General features: G+C 48.1%; 1 protein-coding gene across 1 annotated transcript in view; it reads right to left on the reverse strand.

The window, feature by feature from the left end:
* LOC311010055 (scavenger receptor cysteine-rich domain-containing protein DMBT1-like) overlaps positions 1-15398 on the reverse strand; it is a gene marked incomplete at both ends in the record, with an annotated part of 528569 nt that overhangs the window by 500583 nt on the left and 12588 nt on the right. The window contains 2 exons of the mRNA XM_084004536.1: positions 3428-3715; positions 3809-4123. Coding sequence (XP_083860662.1) covers positions 3428-3715; positions 3809-4123 — 603 coding nt within the window. The remainder of the gene's footprint in view (positions 1-3427; positions 3716-3808; positions 4124-15398) is intronic.

The raw sequence follows: 15398 nt of genomic DNA on the forward strand, positions 1-15398 counted from the left end.
GTGAGCTCTCCCCGGATATTTTCCGGCAGAGACGTCTGTGCCAACCAAATCTGCCTCCGTGACATCATGGCAGATGACATGGCAGAACCTACATCCCTTGTTAGCTGGGAATGAATGACAAGAGCGGAATCAATCAGATTCATAGTGTCACGGTCCTCAGGATTGGCTGTTCGCCTAAGAGCTGCCAATAAAATGGCAAGTGCATTGCCTGACCGAGCAGCCCGTGTGGCAGCACTGTATGTCCGACACACCAGCCTGTCGGTCTTGTCGCACTCCTTTACCGGACAGCGTGGAGTAGCAGTCACACACTCTGGGCCCAGAGATGTTAAGGCCGCCATCTCCCACTCGACTGGTGGCATATCACCTAAACCAGTGTCTGGTGCATACTGGACCTTAGTGATGCTACGGCAGCCTGCATTAAATTGAGGGGCTCAATGCCTTTCTGAGCATTTGCAAATAATCCCCAGTCACAGGAACAGACACCGTTTGCTGGGGCCGAGAGATGCCTGCCCACACTCCATCCACTGGAGCAGGAGCCTCAGGTGGGACATTAAGTCCCACAATCTTTGCTGCACTCATCACCTTGGAGATGATGTCCATGGTAGAGGGTTCACTTTCAGCCATGTTGCTGAGATTGGACCTTCCCTCAACTTGTGAGGAGTTAAACTGATCTGACTCAGCTGCTGCGCCAGACTGTCCACTACCTCCAAAAGGGGAAGCTGGCGCAAAGATAGAGAGAACATCTGGATGATAACTGTTCCCCTGCTGATAGGGCGGCAACCTGTCAGGGGAGGAACCCCTTGAATGTCCTGGCTCCGATGCAATCCTTGTCTCAGGACGCTGGGCCTCAATTCTACTCAACCTATCAGACAAACCACGTATGGCAGCTAGGATTTGAGTCTGAGTGTCGGGCTGCTGGCTCTGGTCACCCAAGTCCTTTTCGGCATAAGCTGGGCTTTGCGAAGGCTGGTGAGAATGTCTCTTACCCATGCCGTGCCTCTGCCTATGGTCAGACGCGCACTCATGTCTGCGCTTCCGGGAATGCTTTCTGGCAATGTGTCTGCCTTCACTCAGTGAAGGCTGCACTGCCCCCGGCCGGACAGATTGCTCTGTTTGCCTGGCTCTCCGGATGCGCTCCTCCACAGACAGTTCGACTGCCGCTGAGCAGGGGTTCTCAATGTCCTCCAGCAAATGTGCCATGCCCAAGCACGAGGGGCATTCATGGTGGCCATCAGAGGGGTCCATAACAGCCCGACAAAATCGACAGGAGTGTGTGGCCATCACTCCTTTGTGGTCTTGTTTATTACTTTTTTGCGAACAAAAAATATGTAAACAGACAGTGGTACCCAACAGCCACGGATGGCTGAAAGAGGGCTAACTGATAATAAGGCTGCTCTAAGCTGGCCACAACCACTTGAATCAAAAAGGTGAAACAAATGTAACTCACCCCCTGTATTGCCCACCCACTGCGAACAGGAGCTAGGGGCTATGCATTCAGTGCTAAATGCTCCTATTAGCTACTGAGAGGGTTGTAAGAAACTGAAATTGTTTCCAGTATATACAAATGAGAACAACTAAAAAAAAACCCAGCCTGCCTATTACAGGCTAAAAAGGGTCTGCATTCGACGGATTTTTTTTTTTTCACTCCCCCACACCTTGTTGCCGAACGCACGGGGGGGGGGGGCACAACGAACCCCACTCACTGCGGACAGTGAGCAAACGGGGAAACACTCAACTCAAACAGGGAACTACTATTCCTGCTTTTTTTTGGAAGAAAATACGCTGAAAACAAACGGTGCTGCTCGCAGCGCAGCTACCAGCTTCAAACCAGCAACAACAATGCAAAGAAAGGGTTAACACACGCTTAACCCACTTGATGCGTTAGCTGAAAACATGCAACAGAAAAAGGGGGAAACACCACATACAATCCTCAGGGACACAAGGCACCTGCACCGAAGTGGCGGATTGTTTACCGTGGAGTCCCAAACATTTCATTCATACTTACCGGTCTCAGATGAGGCGAGTAAAGCAAAGAGGAAGAGGCGTGGTCACTGGGATACATTTATAGACGGTGAGCCAAGCCCCCTAAGGTCAGTCACATGACTTTGTTGACATAAAGGTCTCGAGGATAGGTTGAAGGATTGCATCATTCAAGGTAAAGACCGTGGTGACGGTCTGAGTGAGGTCGAAATAGATCTGCATCTCAACACAGCAGTAAATAGAGGAAATCCTTCTTGACAGTGTTTTTTCAGTTAAATATGTTTTCTTTGAGATCGTATTCCCCCTAATGTTATCATGTCGAAAAAAAGTCGAATTAAAGTCACGTCGTGATGCGACGTCGATTGGACATCTTTATCTGGACGCAGGTCGAGAAAATGTTTGCTGGGTTCTAGAGCTCCGTCCGTATCTTTGTTTCATTTCACGGAGTGCTGCCGCGCCGTGATTTCTGCGTGCGCGCTGCTGTCGCTGTTTGTGTGGTGAGATTGTGATTCAGAAAACTTTACTGTTCATCAGACTTCATGTGTCAAAAGCATCCATTTATGTGGGCAGGCCAAGACGAGTAGGGCGAGATTTCCTAGTGTTAAAAACACGTTTCTAAAAAAACATACTAATTTCATTACATACATGTATACATTCCAATAGTACTGATTTGTTTACTATTCTAATTATATTCGGTTCCCGAAGTTCGTTCCAACAGCCCTAAAACATTCTAGTAGTTTTAACTATAATTCCTTGTTATTCAGAGACCATGAACATGTGCATAAATATGCAAATGTGTGTGCAATCATTTATGGACTTTAACCATGTCTGAAGTCAGCGCGTCTGTCGATCCACTCGCCGCTATTTAAGTTTCACTATCAGTTGTGAATCAGTTCATTTCTCAATGTTTCTAACATGAGATTGTGTTTGGAGCTGCTCATCACATGGATTCTTGTGGGTCATTTGATGACAAAACTCGTATGACAAAAAAAACGTATCATAAACATCTTCGACATGACTATCAATCACTGTGTGTGTGTGTGTGTGTGTGTGTGTGTGTGCGTGCATGCGTGTGTGTGTGTGTGTGTGTGTGTGTGTGTGTGTGTGCGTCAGCCCCGCCCCTCTGTGAAACAGACAGAGAGGAGAGATGCTGGATGAAGCGGTGTCCGTTAATTACACTAAAACACAGTAGAGACTCTCAACGTGTTTTTTCTCTTTTATTTCGAGAAACGCTTATAATGTTATATATATATATATATATATATATATATATATATATTAGAGAAAACAAAGACTTTTATAAATTTAATTAAATTCCGCATTTTACAGTTGATTACATTTTCATTGTCAAAATATGTGATTCCATCATAGGGCCCTACTCGGCACGCCCCAGTTTGAAAACCACAGTCATAGATGATGTCATAGATGATGTCACTGAGGGGCTTACCTGAGCAGGTGAGATCCAGGATGAAAGAAGAGGAGACTGATGTTAAACACTCCCTCTGAGTGGATCCAGAATGAACACAGTCAGACCTGATCCTCCACACAGGTCTGTCTGAGGACTCCTTTCTCCGTCCCACAGAAACAGCAGAGCCACAGTCCAGCTCTCTACAGACTACAGCTGCTTCCTTCAGGGTCCAGACATCGCCATCCACTGGTCTCCAGTCTCCCTGTCTCATCTCCAGTGTTCCAGCACAGCGACTGGCTCCTCCCACCAACCTGACATCATCAGGCTCTGAACAGAAAGAAGAGAGTCGTCAGTCAAAGAGCAAAGTGAGTTTGATGAGAACAGAAATGAACCAGATCAAAGCTGCAGCTCCTCTTCTACCTGAGCAGGTGAGTCCAACAGCTTTGCCAGGTGAGCAGGTGTTTCTATCTGAGCCTGAGCTTCTACAGACCAGGAGAGCAGACTCATGGCCTCCACACTGGAACTCTTTGGTCCACGTTGGAGCCCCTACGTCTCCATAGAGCGCCCCCTGGAGGACTGAAGGAGCCCCACAGCCAAGCTCCCTACAGACCACCTCTGCATCCTGCTGGTCAAAGTCAGCTTCACACACTGAGGACCACCACTGGTTGGACTGGTTGGACTTCACCTCCAGTCTGCCTGAGCACAGACTAGTCCCATTCAGCAGCCTGACAGAGTCTGGAGAGATGACAGAAGATCAAATAGAGAGAGAGAAAAGACACCAGAGAAAAAGATGTCATGAAACTATTCAGTGACTCAAACTGGACTCAAAACAATTCCACCATCAGTTCATCATTTACAGTTTTTCTCAATTGCTTTGACACAATTCTCAAAAGATAATAATTAATATTTTCTAATTAACATGTGTAAACCTCCAAACCACTGGCCACTGCTTCACAACAGATTATCATTTCTCATTTTTTTCAAACAAATTGCAAATGTTTTAGCACATATATGCAAATGAGTACAATTATCTACAATTTGCACGATTAATGATTGAACATATCTTGCTGATCAAAACTGATTATGTTGCTTCTCAGTTCAATAGTTGTTCACTTCAAAACATGTATGAATTATTTCATGGTGTGAGTCATCACATGCACAATAGTCTGTTCAACTGTCTAAATGTGTCAGCATATATACCATGAATATCATTATGTACTATGGAGTATTTTCTAACGTCCACTAAACTGGTAAATTGTCTGTCAGGAGAAACTTGAACTTCACTAACCAATGAGGAGTTTGTCCCAACTTACATCAACCAATCACACGTCATCTCCAGTCAGCTGACAGGTGCTATTCATGAGTACGGCTGTTACCAAACATATTTATAGAGCTGGACTACAACAGAATAACCACAATGTCTGAACATGGAGGAACCTGCTCAGGTGCATAATGAACAGGGCAACTGCCTGCTGGAGGAAGAGGAAGAGGAGGAAGGACCCGAGGTGGTGTCAGGAGGGCAAGACAGTCGTTTTACATGAATAAAAATACAGGAACAGTTTCCATGGAAATGTGAGTGCAGTGTGTAATACTGTAAAAGAAACTTGTACTGATGAAATCAGCATGTGGATAGTATTCAGTTTAGTGTTCAGTTCACTGGACAAAAAGAACATTCTAGTAGAGGAAAAATTCAGGGTCGCTACAAAGTGACATTTTCCTGAGGATTTCCATGAAATAAAAAATATTTTCACAATTTTGGGTAAGTTCTGATTTAATTTTACTCTGTTCATTATGTGTTCATTGAATATTTCTTTTGTAAAGGGGTAAACTAGCTATGTTGCCTCAAAGCAACAATATGCAACAGTGGAATGAGGATTCCCTGTTTTTATGCTAGTTAGTGAGGTGTCTGTTCATTTACACATTCTGAGATATGATTTACCCAGGAACGATTGCTTCTCTGCATGAAGCTTTAAGGCATGTGAATTGTTTAGGTTAAACTATCTGCCTTAGTCATAAATCAGCCCTGTGTGTGCGTTAAAGCTGGATACAGGATGTTTGGGCTCTACTTTGAGCTGAACCAGTTCTGCGCCAATGGCAAGAGGGTCAGAGTTTACTCAATGTATACATTTCCATATGTAAAGTACAGATAGATGGTCTTCCTAGCTTTAGGCTTACTTTCGTGTGGATTTCCTAATCGAATGCTCAGTAGGATTTCCAGGTAGAGCAGGCATAAGTTCATTAGGAAGTTTGAAGAAACTGGGTGTTGGCCAACCTGGTCTGATGCAGGCTTGAGAATTCTGTTTCAATAAAGGTTGCTCTATCAATCCCACCCAGCCTGTCTCAGCGGATTCATTTATCAATCAAACTTCAGTTTTTGACAACTTGGGCACATGTGGAGGACCAGGGCTTGACTTTCACCTCAGCCGGCTAACAAGGTGAGCTTTTTCGCTCTATTGGGGTCAAACTCGAGTACTGGTCAGACTGTGTGTGTTTTCCAAATAGCCGTCAGGCTGAAAATTACCTAAATGCGGGGGATTGGGCATATAGGTGTTTAGTTTGTTAGTTTGCGGGCGGGGCCGCTCAGGAGGCCGGGCATGAGGGTGACCTAGGGGGTGGGGCCGCTCAGGAGGCCGGGCATGAGGGCGACCTAGCGGGCGGGGCCGCTCAGGAGGCCGGGCATGAGGGCGACCTAGCGGGCGGGGCCGCTCAGGAGGCCGGGCATGAGGGCGACCTAGCGGGCGGGGCCGCTCAGGAGGCCGGGCATGATGGGCGACTTAGCCGACGGGGCTGCTCAGAAAGGCGACGTGGAGCAGGCGTAGGACGGCCCCCGGTCGGAACAGGAACGGGTGACGAGCGGACCTCCCGAAAGCTGCGTGGAGCAGGCGTAGGACGGCCCCCCATCGGAACAGGAACGGGTGAAGAGCGGACCTCCCGAAGGCTGCGTGGAGCAGGCGTAGGACGGCCCCCCGTCGGAACAGGAACGGGTGACGAGCGGACCTCCCGAAGGCTGTGTGGAGCAGGCGTCGGACGGCCCCCCGTCGGAACAAGAAGGGGCAAAGAGTGGACTCCCGGATGGCTGCGGGGAGCAGGCATCGGACGGACCCCTGTCTGGGCTGGTGCCGGACGATCCTCCGCCGGGACTGGTGACGGACGGGCCGCCGACTGAAGACCAATGGCCGGTGTCGACCGGGCCGCCGACTGAAGACCAATGGCCGGTGTCGACCGGGCCGCCGACTGAAGACCAATGGCCGGTGTCGACCGGGCCGCCGACTGAAGACCACTGGAGAGTGTCGACCGGGCCGCCGACTGAAGACCACTGGAGAGTGTCGACCGGGCCGCCGACTGGAGACCACTGGAGAGTGTCGACCGGGCCGCCGACTGGAGACCACTGGAGGGTGTCGACCGGGCCGCCGACTGGAGACCACTGGAGGGTGTCGACCGGGCCGCGGACTGGAGACCACTGGAGAGTGTCGACCGGACCGCCGACTGGAGACCAATGGAGAGTGCCGACCGGACCGCCGACTGGAAACCAATGGAGAGTGTCGACCGGACCGCCGACTGAAGGCCACTGGCAGGTGTCGACCGGACCGCCGACTGAAGGCCACTGGCAGGTGTCGACCGGACCGCCGACTGAAGGCCACTGGCAGGTGTCGACCGGACCGCCGACTGAAGGCCACTGGCAGGTGTCAACCGGACCGCCGACTGAAGGCCACTGGCAGGTGTCGACCCGTCCGCCGACTGAAGGCCACTGGCAAGTGTTGACCGGTCCGCCGACTGAAGGCCAATGGAGAGTGTCGACCGGGCCGCCGACTGGAGGCCACTGGCCGAGACATGGGTTAGTGGTGCGGCTATGACTGTGGCGTGGGCTGGTTGCTTGGCTGGAGCTGTGGCGTGGGCTGGTTGCTTGGCTGGAGCTGTGGCGTGGGCTGGTTGCTTGGCTGGAGCTGTGGCGTGGGCTGGTTGCTTGGCTGGAGCTGTGGCGTGGGATGGTTGCTTGGCTGGAGCTGTGGCGTGGGCTGGTTGCTTGGTTGGAGCTGTGGCGTGGGCTGGTTGCTTGGCTGGAGCTGTGGCCTGGACTGGATGCTTGGCTGTGGCTGAGGCCTGGACTGGACTGGATGCTTGGCTGTGGCTGAGGCCTGGACTGGACTGGATGCTTGGCTGTGGCTGAGGCCTGGACTGGATGCTTGGCTGTGGCTGAGGCCTGGACTGGGTGCTTGGCTGGAGCTGAGGCCTGGACTGGATGCTTGGCTGGAGCTGAGGCCTGGGCCGGTAGCATGGCTGGAGCTGAGGCCTGGGCCAGTAGCTTAGCTGGAGCTGAGGCCTGGGCCGGTAGCACGGCTGGAGCTGAGGCCTGGGCTGGTAGCTTGGCTTTGACTGAGGCCTGGGCTGGTAGCATGGCTGGAACTGTGGCATAGGCTGGTAGCATGCTGGGACTGCGGCATGGGCTGGTAGCATGGCTGGAGCTGCAGCATGGGCTGGTAGCATGGCTGGAACTGTGGCATGGGCTGGTAGCTTGGACGGGCGGGCCTCCGCTGGAACTGGTGACGGACAGACCCCCGTCAGAACCGATGTGAGCAGCATCGGGGAAGCTCGCTTGCTGCCGGTTAGCCAGCTGGATGCTCCTTGGCCCTCCCAGGGCCAGACGAGTACCCCTAAACGGGTTCGGGCAGGAGCTGGGAAGCTGTGCTGTGGCTGAGACATGGTCTGGTGGCATGGCTGTGACTGCGGCGTTAGCTGCTAGCATGGCTGTGGCTGAGACATGGTCTGGTGGCATGGCTGTGACTGCGGCATTAGCTGCTAGCATGGCTGTGGCTGAGACATGGGCTGGTGGTTTAGCTGCGGATTCCAAAAAAAGTTTGCTGGCAGCAATTTGGCGAGCCCTGCTAGCAGGATTAGTCATGAAGTCCACATACCATTGCATGACTCTCAGCCCATTGACTGCTGGGTCCTCTTTGGGTTGGTTCATTCTGTCACGATTCGGGCTTGGAAACAGGAGGTGAGGACCCAAATGCAGTCGAAAAAAGGATTTATTTAAATGATTAACTAAATACAAAACCAAACTAAGACTAAAACAAAGTATCAAACAAAGAAAACCACTAGGGCAAAAACGGTCATCAACGAAACACTTACGAACAAAACCAAGACATGAAGGGACACGGGAGGCAGGACGCAGAGACGAATAAACCAGACGTGGGACGAATAAACCAGACGTGGTGCAACATGCAGGGGGTGACAGCGACAGCAACATTGACAATGAACCAACAAGAGACAGGGGAAACACACAGACTATATACACAGGGAGGCAGGGAGCTGACGTGGAACAGGTGAAACACATCAGGGCAGGCATGGTAATCAACACGAGAGGGTGGGGGAGTCAAGACAGCGGAAACAACAAGGACCAGGACGTACGAGACAGGGAATCACACTGAGGACAAAATAAAACAGGAAATCAAAACCAAGGAAACAGAACATGACAAAACACAGATCATGACATAATGTTAATATATGTAGGAGGTGTGCGCTAAAATGCAATGCGACTTTCTTGGAATTTGTTCAGAGAGATCCAACTTAGCCAAAGATTGGAGAATGTGGAGAGGTCTGATTGATACGCTGAATGGGCCATTTGTGAACGTACGCACAATTGCTTATTTGGCCGACTGCTACAGCGTAGTCGACAGTATGACATTTTTCTTTATTCACTGTAATTTCCACATGTGAGACGAAAAGAAAAAAGAAAAAAAGGGGGGAACTTATATAGTCGAATTGGAGAAATCAATATTTTAAGGCCTAAATACCGGTAAAATTTGACGCAAAATTTGAATGCATAAACAATTTCAGATCTGAAGGCATGTGATAAATCAAATGCATGATTAGAATAGTATGACTAACATCTAACCAAAGCACTAACATGAGGGTGGATTTACGTCGTTTAGGTAGGCATATATACAGTAAAGCGCGGATATTTTCCAACGGAGGCCAAAAACAAAATATATATATTGAATTTGCTCTAATACCACCTTCTCAGAGCAAATGGTTAAGATTGAAATTAATTGATGGACAAAGTTGTCGTGGAACCGTCGATATTTTTCATTTGGGGCAAGATTCTCTTCATAAAAAAACACCTGTTTGAATGTTGGCAGATAAAAAGTGATACTTACTTTTGATATAAAGTGATACTTTTTCTTTCTCTCTTTTCCGCTGAGAGGAGCGGAGCAGACAGACAGAGAGAGGAGGGGCTGTGAGCAGGCCTGTGTGAACGCGCGGACACAGTGAGCACCCCTGACTCCAGTGTAATGTGTCGTCCTATTGCTGTGTGATTACGCTAATTCTACTCGATATGTATACGTGCGACTGATGATTGGACAAATTTATAGCGATATGTCTTTTTTTTAAGTGAAAGAAAGTAGGAAAACTGCTTAATGAACACTTACAGCAGTGGTAATGCGTCCATTATAGCGCTTATGACGTCAGCAGGGTGCGCCCGGAACACCCAAAGGAGGAGGGGTCCCTCTTTCTGAGGTAATCAGCTGTTCAAATCATGTTGTGTGTGAGCCATTAAGCACTTTCACCATGAACTATAGGCTACTTGGGACACTATGGACTTAAGGTATTTCTAATCATATTGCGGTGAATGATGTTTCTAAATCATTGTTATACAAACTCCACAAATACTACCCCTCCTACATTCACACATTGATAATCACTATAGCTGTTCTATGCTTTTGCATCTGCATTAATGATAATAATGATAATTGTAAGTTGAATCTGTGTAATGTCTATATTACTTGGATGGTGGTTAAGAAGTGACATCTTTGGCTGACTTTTAGTATGGACGAAATAATAGTCGTTCTGATTTACAGGTGACTTGATGTGACATCAAACATCTTACATGTATGTGGTACACCCAAAAATAGTGCGACCACTTTGTGTTTATTTATTGGAGACAGCGAGGAAAAAGTTATTTATTTTATTGATATTGATATTGATGTCATTTCCCAGGATTTAATATTATTCCTAAAAATAGTATGTGATTACCACATTGTATTTTCATATATATAATGAGGAAACATGGTAAATGTAAGCAGCACTCAGGTGGAACCTTTGTCACGGGAGCAGTTGCGCCCTGGGTGGTCTCAGGTGGGAACTTCCGGCTACGCCTCAGATCCGATCTTGATGACAACATGAACGCAACGTGTCGTTATTGCTGCTGAAATGTATCTGTGTTTTACAGGTTAGTAGTCACTGTAATTCATCACTGCAAAACCTACGTAAAGCTTAACTACATGTGGGCATGTGTTGTTAATATGTTTACATCGATTTTGAGTGTTTATGTGCATTTTGAAATTCTGCCTCCGTGTAAGGCAGAAGGCATGCGCGTCGCGGGTGTGTGGGTTATTTCGCCCAATGTACGGTCTTGCAGACAGGTCGCTACTTTTTGTTATTTTAAACCGAGGTTTATTTTGGCTCTCACACATGTAACGGGTTGCAGGAGAATAAGTATTGTTGACAAGTGGTTCATATAAATGGCAGTTAAATGCTACAGGGTTTGTTTGTTTACAAAATGTTGATATAAAATGTAAAGTTAAAATGTAAGATACTAATGTGAAATTCATTTGGTTACCTGTAAAGTGTTTTGCATTTATCTTTGAGTTTAAGTTTAGTTTAATGTGGTTATGTCCAGAATCACAGCAGATTAGATGTTTCTGCGATAATTACAGTTAAGAACTGCTGTAACTTGCACTATATCATTATAGTATAATAATGCACTTTTAAGTGAGTATGTGTATTGAGCAATGTGAATGCATTTGTGAGATGTGATAGAGTATGATGATTAATGGACATATGTTGCACTAAATATACAGTCATGTAGGACTGAAAAAGAGACTGAAACTTAAAGGAATGTGCTATGTGAATATTTGAATGTGAATTTAAATACAGATCCGATCTTGATGACAACATGAACGCAACGTGTCGTTATTGCTGCTGAAATGTATCTGTGTTTTACAGGATCTGTATTTGCTACTGTGGTACCATTCTTGGGACCCGTAACAAATTCTGGGGGCTCGTCCGGGATCCGTTTCCACATGAAACATCGAGGGAAACAGATCCAGTGATATCAGAACCACAGGGCCAAGGCGAGGCGAGGTGCCGTGACTGCGATCGTGACGACAGCTGGTGGGTGTCCACAAGGGGAAATCGGAGCCTACAGAGGATTTCCATTCTTCCACAGGAACTGCACTGCTGCTTCACCAGTTAAACGCACATCATGTCATCCGCACGTAAGGAATTCGTGTGGGGAATCAAAAAGAACTTGTATAAACTCTCGGGAAGTGAAGTGTGTAGTCTTGCCAGAGACATCGCAACTGACAGTGAAGGTGCAGACGACTTGGATTCTGCTGATGAAGAAGGATGCACAGATTATATCCTTAACTATATGCAGTCTAATACCTTACTTAACTCTGAAGATGAAGGCATGAGTCAGTTGTTGATGTTAAATGACTTGGTGTGTACTATAATTGAAAATCGTGATCTTGTTGTCAGTACAAATGGGGTTACACAGGAATCTGAGGTACACATAGACATGCCAACTACCAGACATGCTCCTACTCTTCCAGAAGCTGCCAACACAGTCACTGTTACACAACAACACATATCCAATACAGACATCACGACCCAAAGTGTAGACCAACTCCAAATAATGCATGAAGAGCTAGGCAAGAAGTTGCAACACTACAAAGATCGGGCCAGCACAGCACACAGTAGGCACCACAGCCTAGGTGATCCAACCAACGAACAACAACGTCACCCTTCACTCAAGATTGAGACGGAGAAAATAGTTTCCCTAAAGGACCTCCCATACCTCCAGCGAAGGGAATTTAAGGTACATCGAGGACAGATTGGGGACCAAAACTCTGACACCACGTACAGCAGTATCTGTAAACAGATAGATGAGGGCGTGAGGGAGGGTTTCACAGAGGCAGAGGTTATCTGAGGTGTGCTGAGGATCGTCAAGCCAGGCGCTTTCAAGGACATGCTCAACAATAAAGATGAAATAACAATCTGTGAACTTAAGGGCTTCCTCAGGTCGCATCTTGGTGAGAAGGCAAGTACTGAACTGTTCCAAGAACTCATGTGCGCGAAGCAAAGCGAACAGGAACCCCCCCAGCAGTTTGTGTATCGCATGATTGGGCTGAAGCAGAAAATCCTTTTTCAGTCAAAGCAGGCCAACAGACATTCGTTATGACCCCAGAACTATCCAAGAGGTTTTCCTCCACACGATTTACCAGGGTCTAGGTTCCAAATATACAGACATCAGACAACAGCTCAAGCCACTCCTCTCCAGCTCTCAAGTCACCGATGAGGAGATTGTCAGCCAGATAACGAAAATAATCAGTGATGAGAATGAACACCAGCATAGGTTAGGTTATGTCACAAGACAGAAGACAACACATGCGCACAGTGTTCGGGTGGATGGTGGAGATCAAGTCACTGACAAGAGAGAACAACAGACCATACAACAACTCAGTACCCAAGTGGCGACTTTAACCAACATGGTTGCAGCTTTAATGGACCAACAGGCGGCAGTATTACAAGCAACCCACTTAAAAACTCCCGCTGCACAAACCCTAAGTCAGCCACAGACACGGCCCCCTTCCACACCCTTTAACAACAAAGGACATCTCCCACAAGGCCAGCCCTCCTTTGTAAGGCAGGGTAAAGTCCCCAGCTGTACTAACTGTTCACTACAGGGATCAGAGAACTGTAATCACTGCTTTGTGTGTGGCGATGCAGGGCACCTGGCTGTTGGCTGCTTAAAGAAAGCCAAGCAGCAGGGAAACGGGAACCGGTCTCCGTGGAGGGACAACCAGAGGCCGTCCCACAATTCCAGTCCCACCCAGTAAGCTCTACACGTAAACAGCGACACCCAAGAAAAAAACAATGCGGCAAACAACCATGTGACCCCTGTGCTCCAAAGACTTTGGCCCCTGAAGAAACCAGTCGCACAGCACCACTGATTGGTAGGAAAAGCCTGCTTAAGTGTTTTATCAATGGCTATGCAGTAACAGTGTTATTTGACTCTGGCTCACAAGTCAGCATCATTGACAGATGATGGAGGGAGTCATTCATCCCCAACCAACCAGTACGACCACTGGAAGAGCTTCTCGACCCTGGCGAAAGTCTCGACTTATATGCTGCAAATGGACAGTCAATTCCATATGATGGATGGGTGGAGCTGACAGTTAACCTCCCAGGAAATGACAATCCAAACCTTACAATACAGGTCCCCTTTCTAGTCAGCCGGATCCCTCTCCCGCAACCACTGCTAGGGTCTAATATTCTTGCAGAGATGATCAGTGGGAAGGAGGTCTCCCCTGATACACTAGCCATGGTCATTAGCCTTTTCAGAAAAGCACTTGGGGTAGAAGAAGAACAAGTTGAAGCTATGGTAAACCTTATTCAGGCCCAAAAGGAACCACATGACAACATTGCTACAATAAGAGTGGGTAGAGAGAATCTGAGTGTTCCAGCTGGAAAAACAGTACATGTGCGGTGCAGAGTACCACCTACCTTTGACACGTCTGACCCCATTGTCCTCTATGAACCCTCAGAAGAAAGTGCTACCTTAGAGGAGCTGAGTCTGGGGGAGGGACTCTTAGAGATCAGTAGGGGCAGGTGGCCACATGTCAATGTCCTTCCTAAAAATACTCAGCTGGGCTTCATCCAGCCTATAGCCAAAATTATTGAGATGGGAAAGAGTGAGACACAACAGAGTGAGACACCACAGGCGTCAACAGTTAGGGCCGAAGTTAACAACATCACCACTCCTACGTCCCCCCCAGCTGAGCCCTGGCGACCACCTGTTGACCTCAGCCATCTTCAGCCAGAACAACAACAGCTAGTTGAGGAAATGCTGTATGAGGAGTCTGCAGCATTCGCCCGTGATAGCAGTGACATTGGGTGCATTCCCTCTCTCCAGATGTCAATTAGGCTCAGTGACGACATCCCTGTTCAGAAGGCCTATACCTCCATCCCCAAACCACTGTACAAGGAAGTTAAGGAGTACATCCAGGACTTAATAGTGAAGGGATGGGTTGTAAAATTGCAGTCCCCATACGCAGCACCGATAGTTTGTGTGAGGAAAAAGGATGGGTCATTGCGCCTTTGCATAGACTACAGACTACTCAACAAAAAGACTGTACCTGATAAACACCCCCTCCCCCGCATACAGGACCTAATCGACTCACTTGGAGGCTACAACTGGTTTTCTATCCTAGACCAGGGCAAAGCCTACCACCAGGGCTTCATTGCTGATGGTTCAAGGCACCTTACTGCTTTCACGACTCCTTGGGGTTTTTATGAATGGGTCAGGATACCCTTTGGATTGTCTAACGCACCAGCAGCCTTCCGAAGAAGCATGGAGGAAATGCTAAGCACACTAAGGGATGAGTGTTGTATCCCGTATCTGGATGATGTTCTCTGCTTCTCCAGGTCCTTTGAAGAGCATGTCGAGGTGCTACGCCGTGTACTACAAGCTCTGCAGCGCCACGGGGTGAAATTGAGGCCAGAGAAGTGTGAGCTATTTCGCAAGGAAGTCCGATATGTGGGACGGCTGGTGTCTGCTGATGGAGTGAGGGTGGATCCGAAGGATGTGGAGGCAGTGCAAGCGCTGAAAGAGAGGACTCCAAAGACAGTAGGGGATGTGAGAAAGCTAATCGGCTTCCTCAGCTACTACCGAGCATACGTACAAGATTTCTCACGTATAGCAAGACCGATATATGAACTGCTCAAGGTCAAGTCCAGTCCTCTACAATACAAGTCCACAAAAGGACAAACCAAGGGCCCCCAACTGCTCTCACGCACACCAGTAGAGTGGATGGGTGAGCACCAGCAGGTCCTTGAAGACCTCATAACCATTCTGACCAACCCGCCAGTGTTAGCGTACCCCGACTTTGATCTCCCCTTCACACTCCACACTGATGCCTCCCAACAGGGCCTTGGAGCGGTCCTG

Source organism: Eutrigla gurnardus, assembly GCF_963514095.1.
Source record: "Eutrigla gurnardus genome assembly, chromosome: 24".
NCBI classification, from domain to species: Eukaryota; Metazoa; Chordata; class Actinopteri; order Perciformes; family Triglidae; genus Eutrigla; species Eutrigla gurnardus.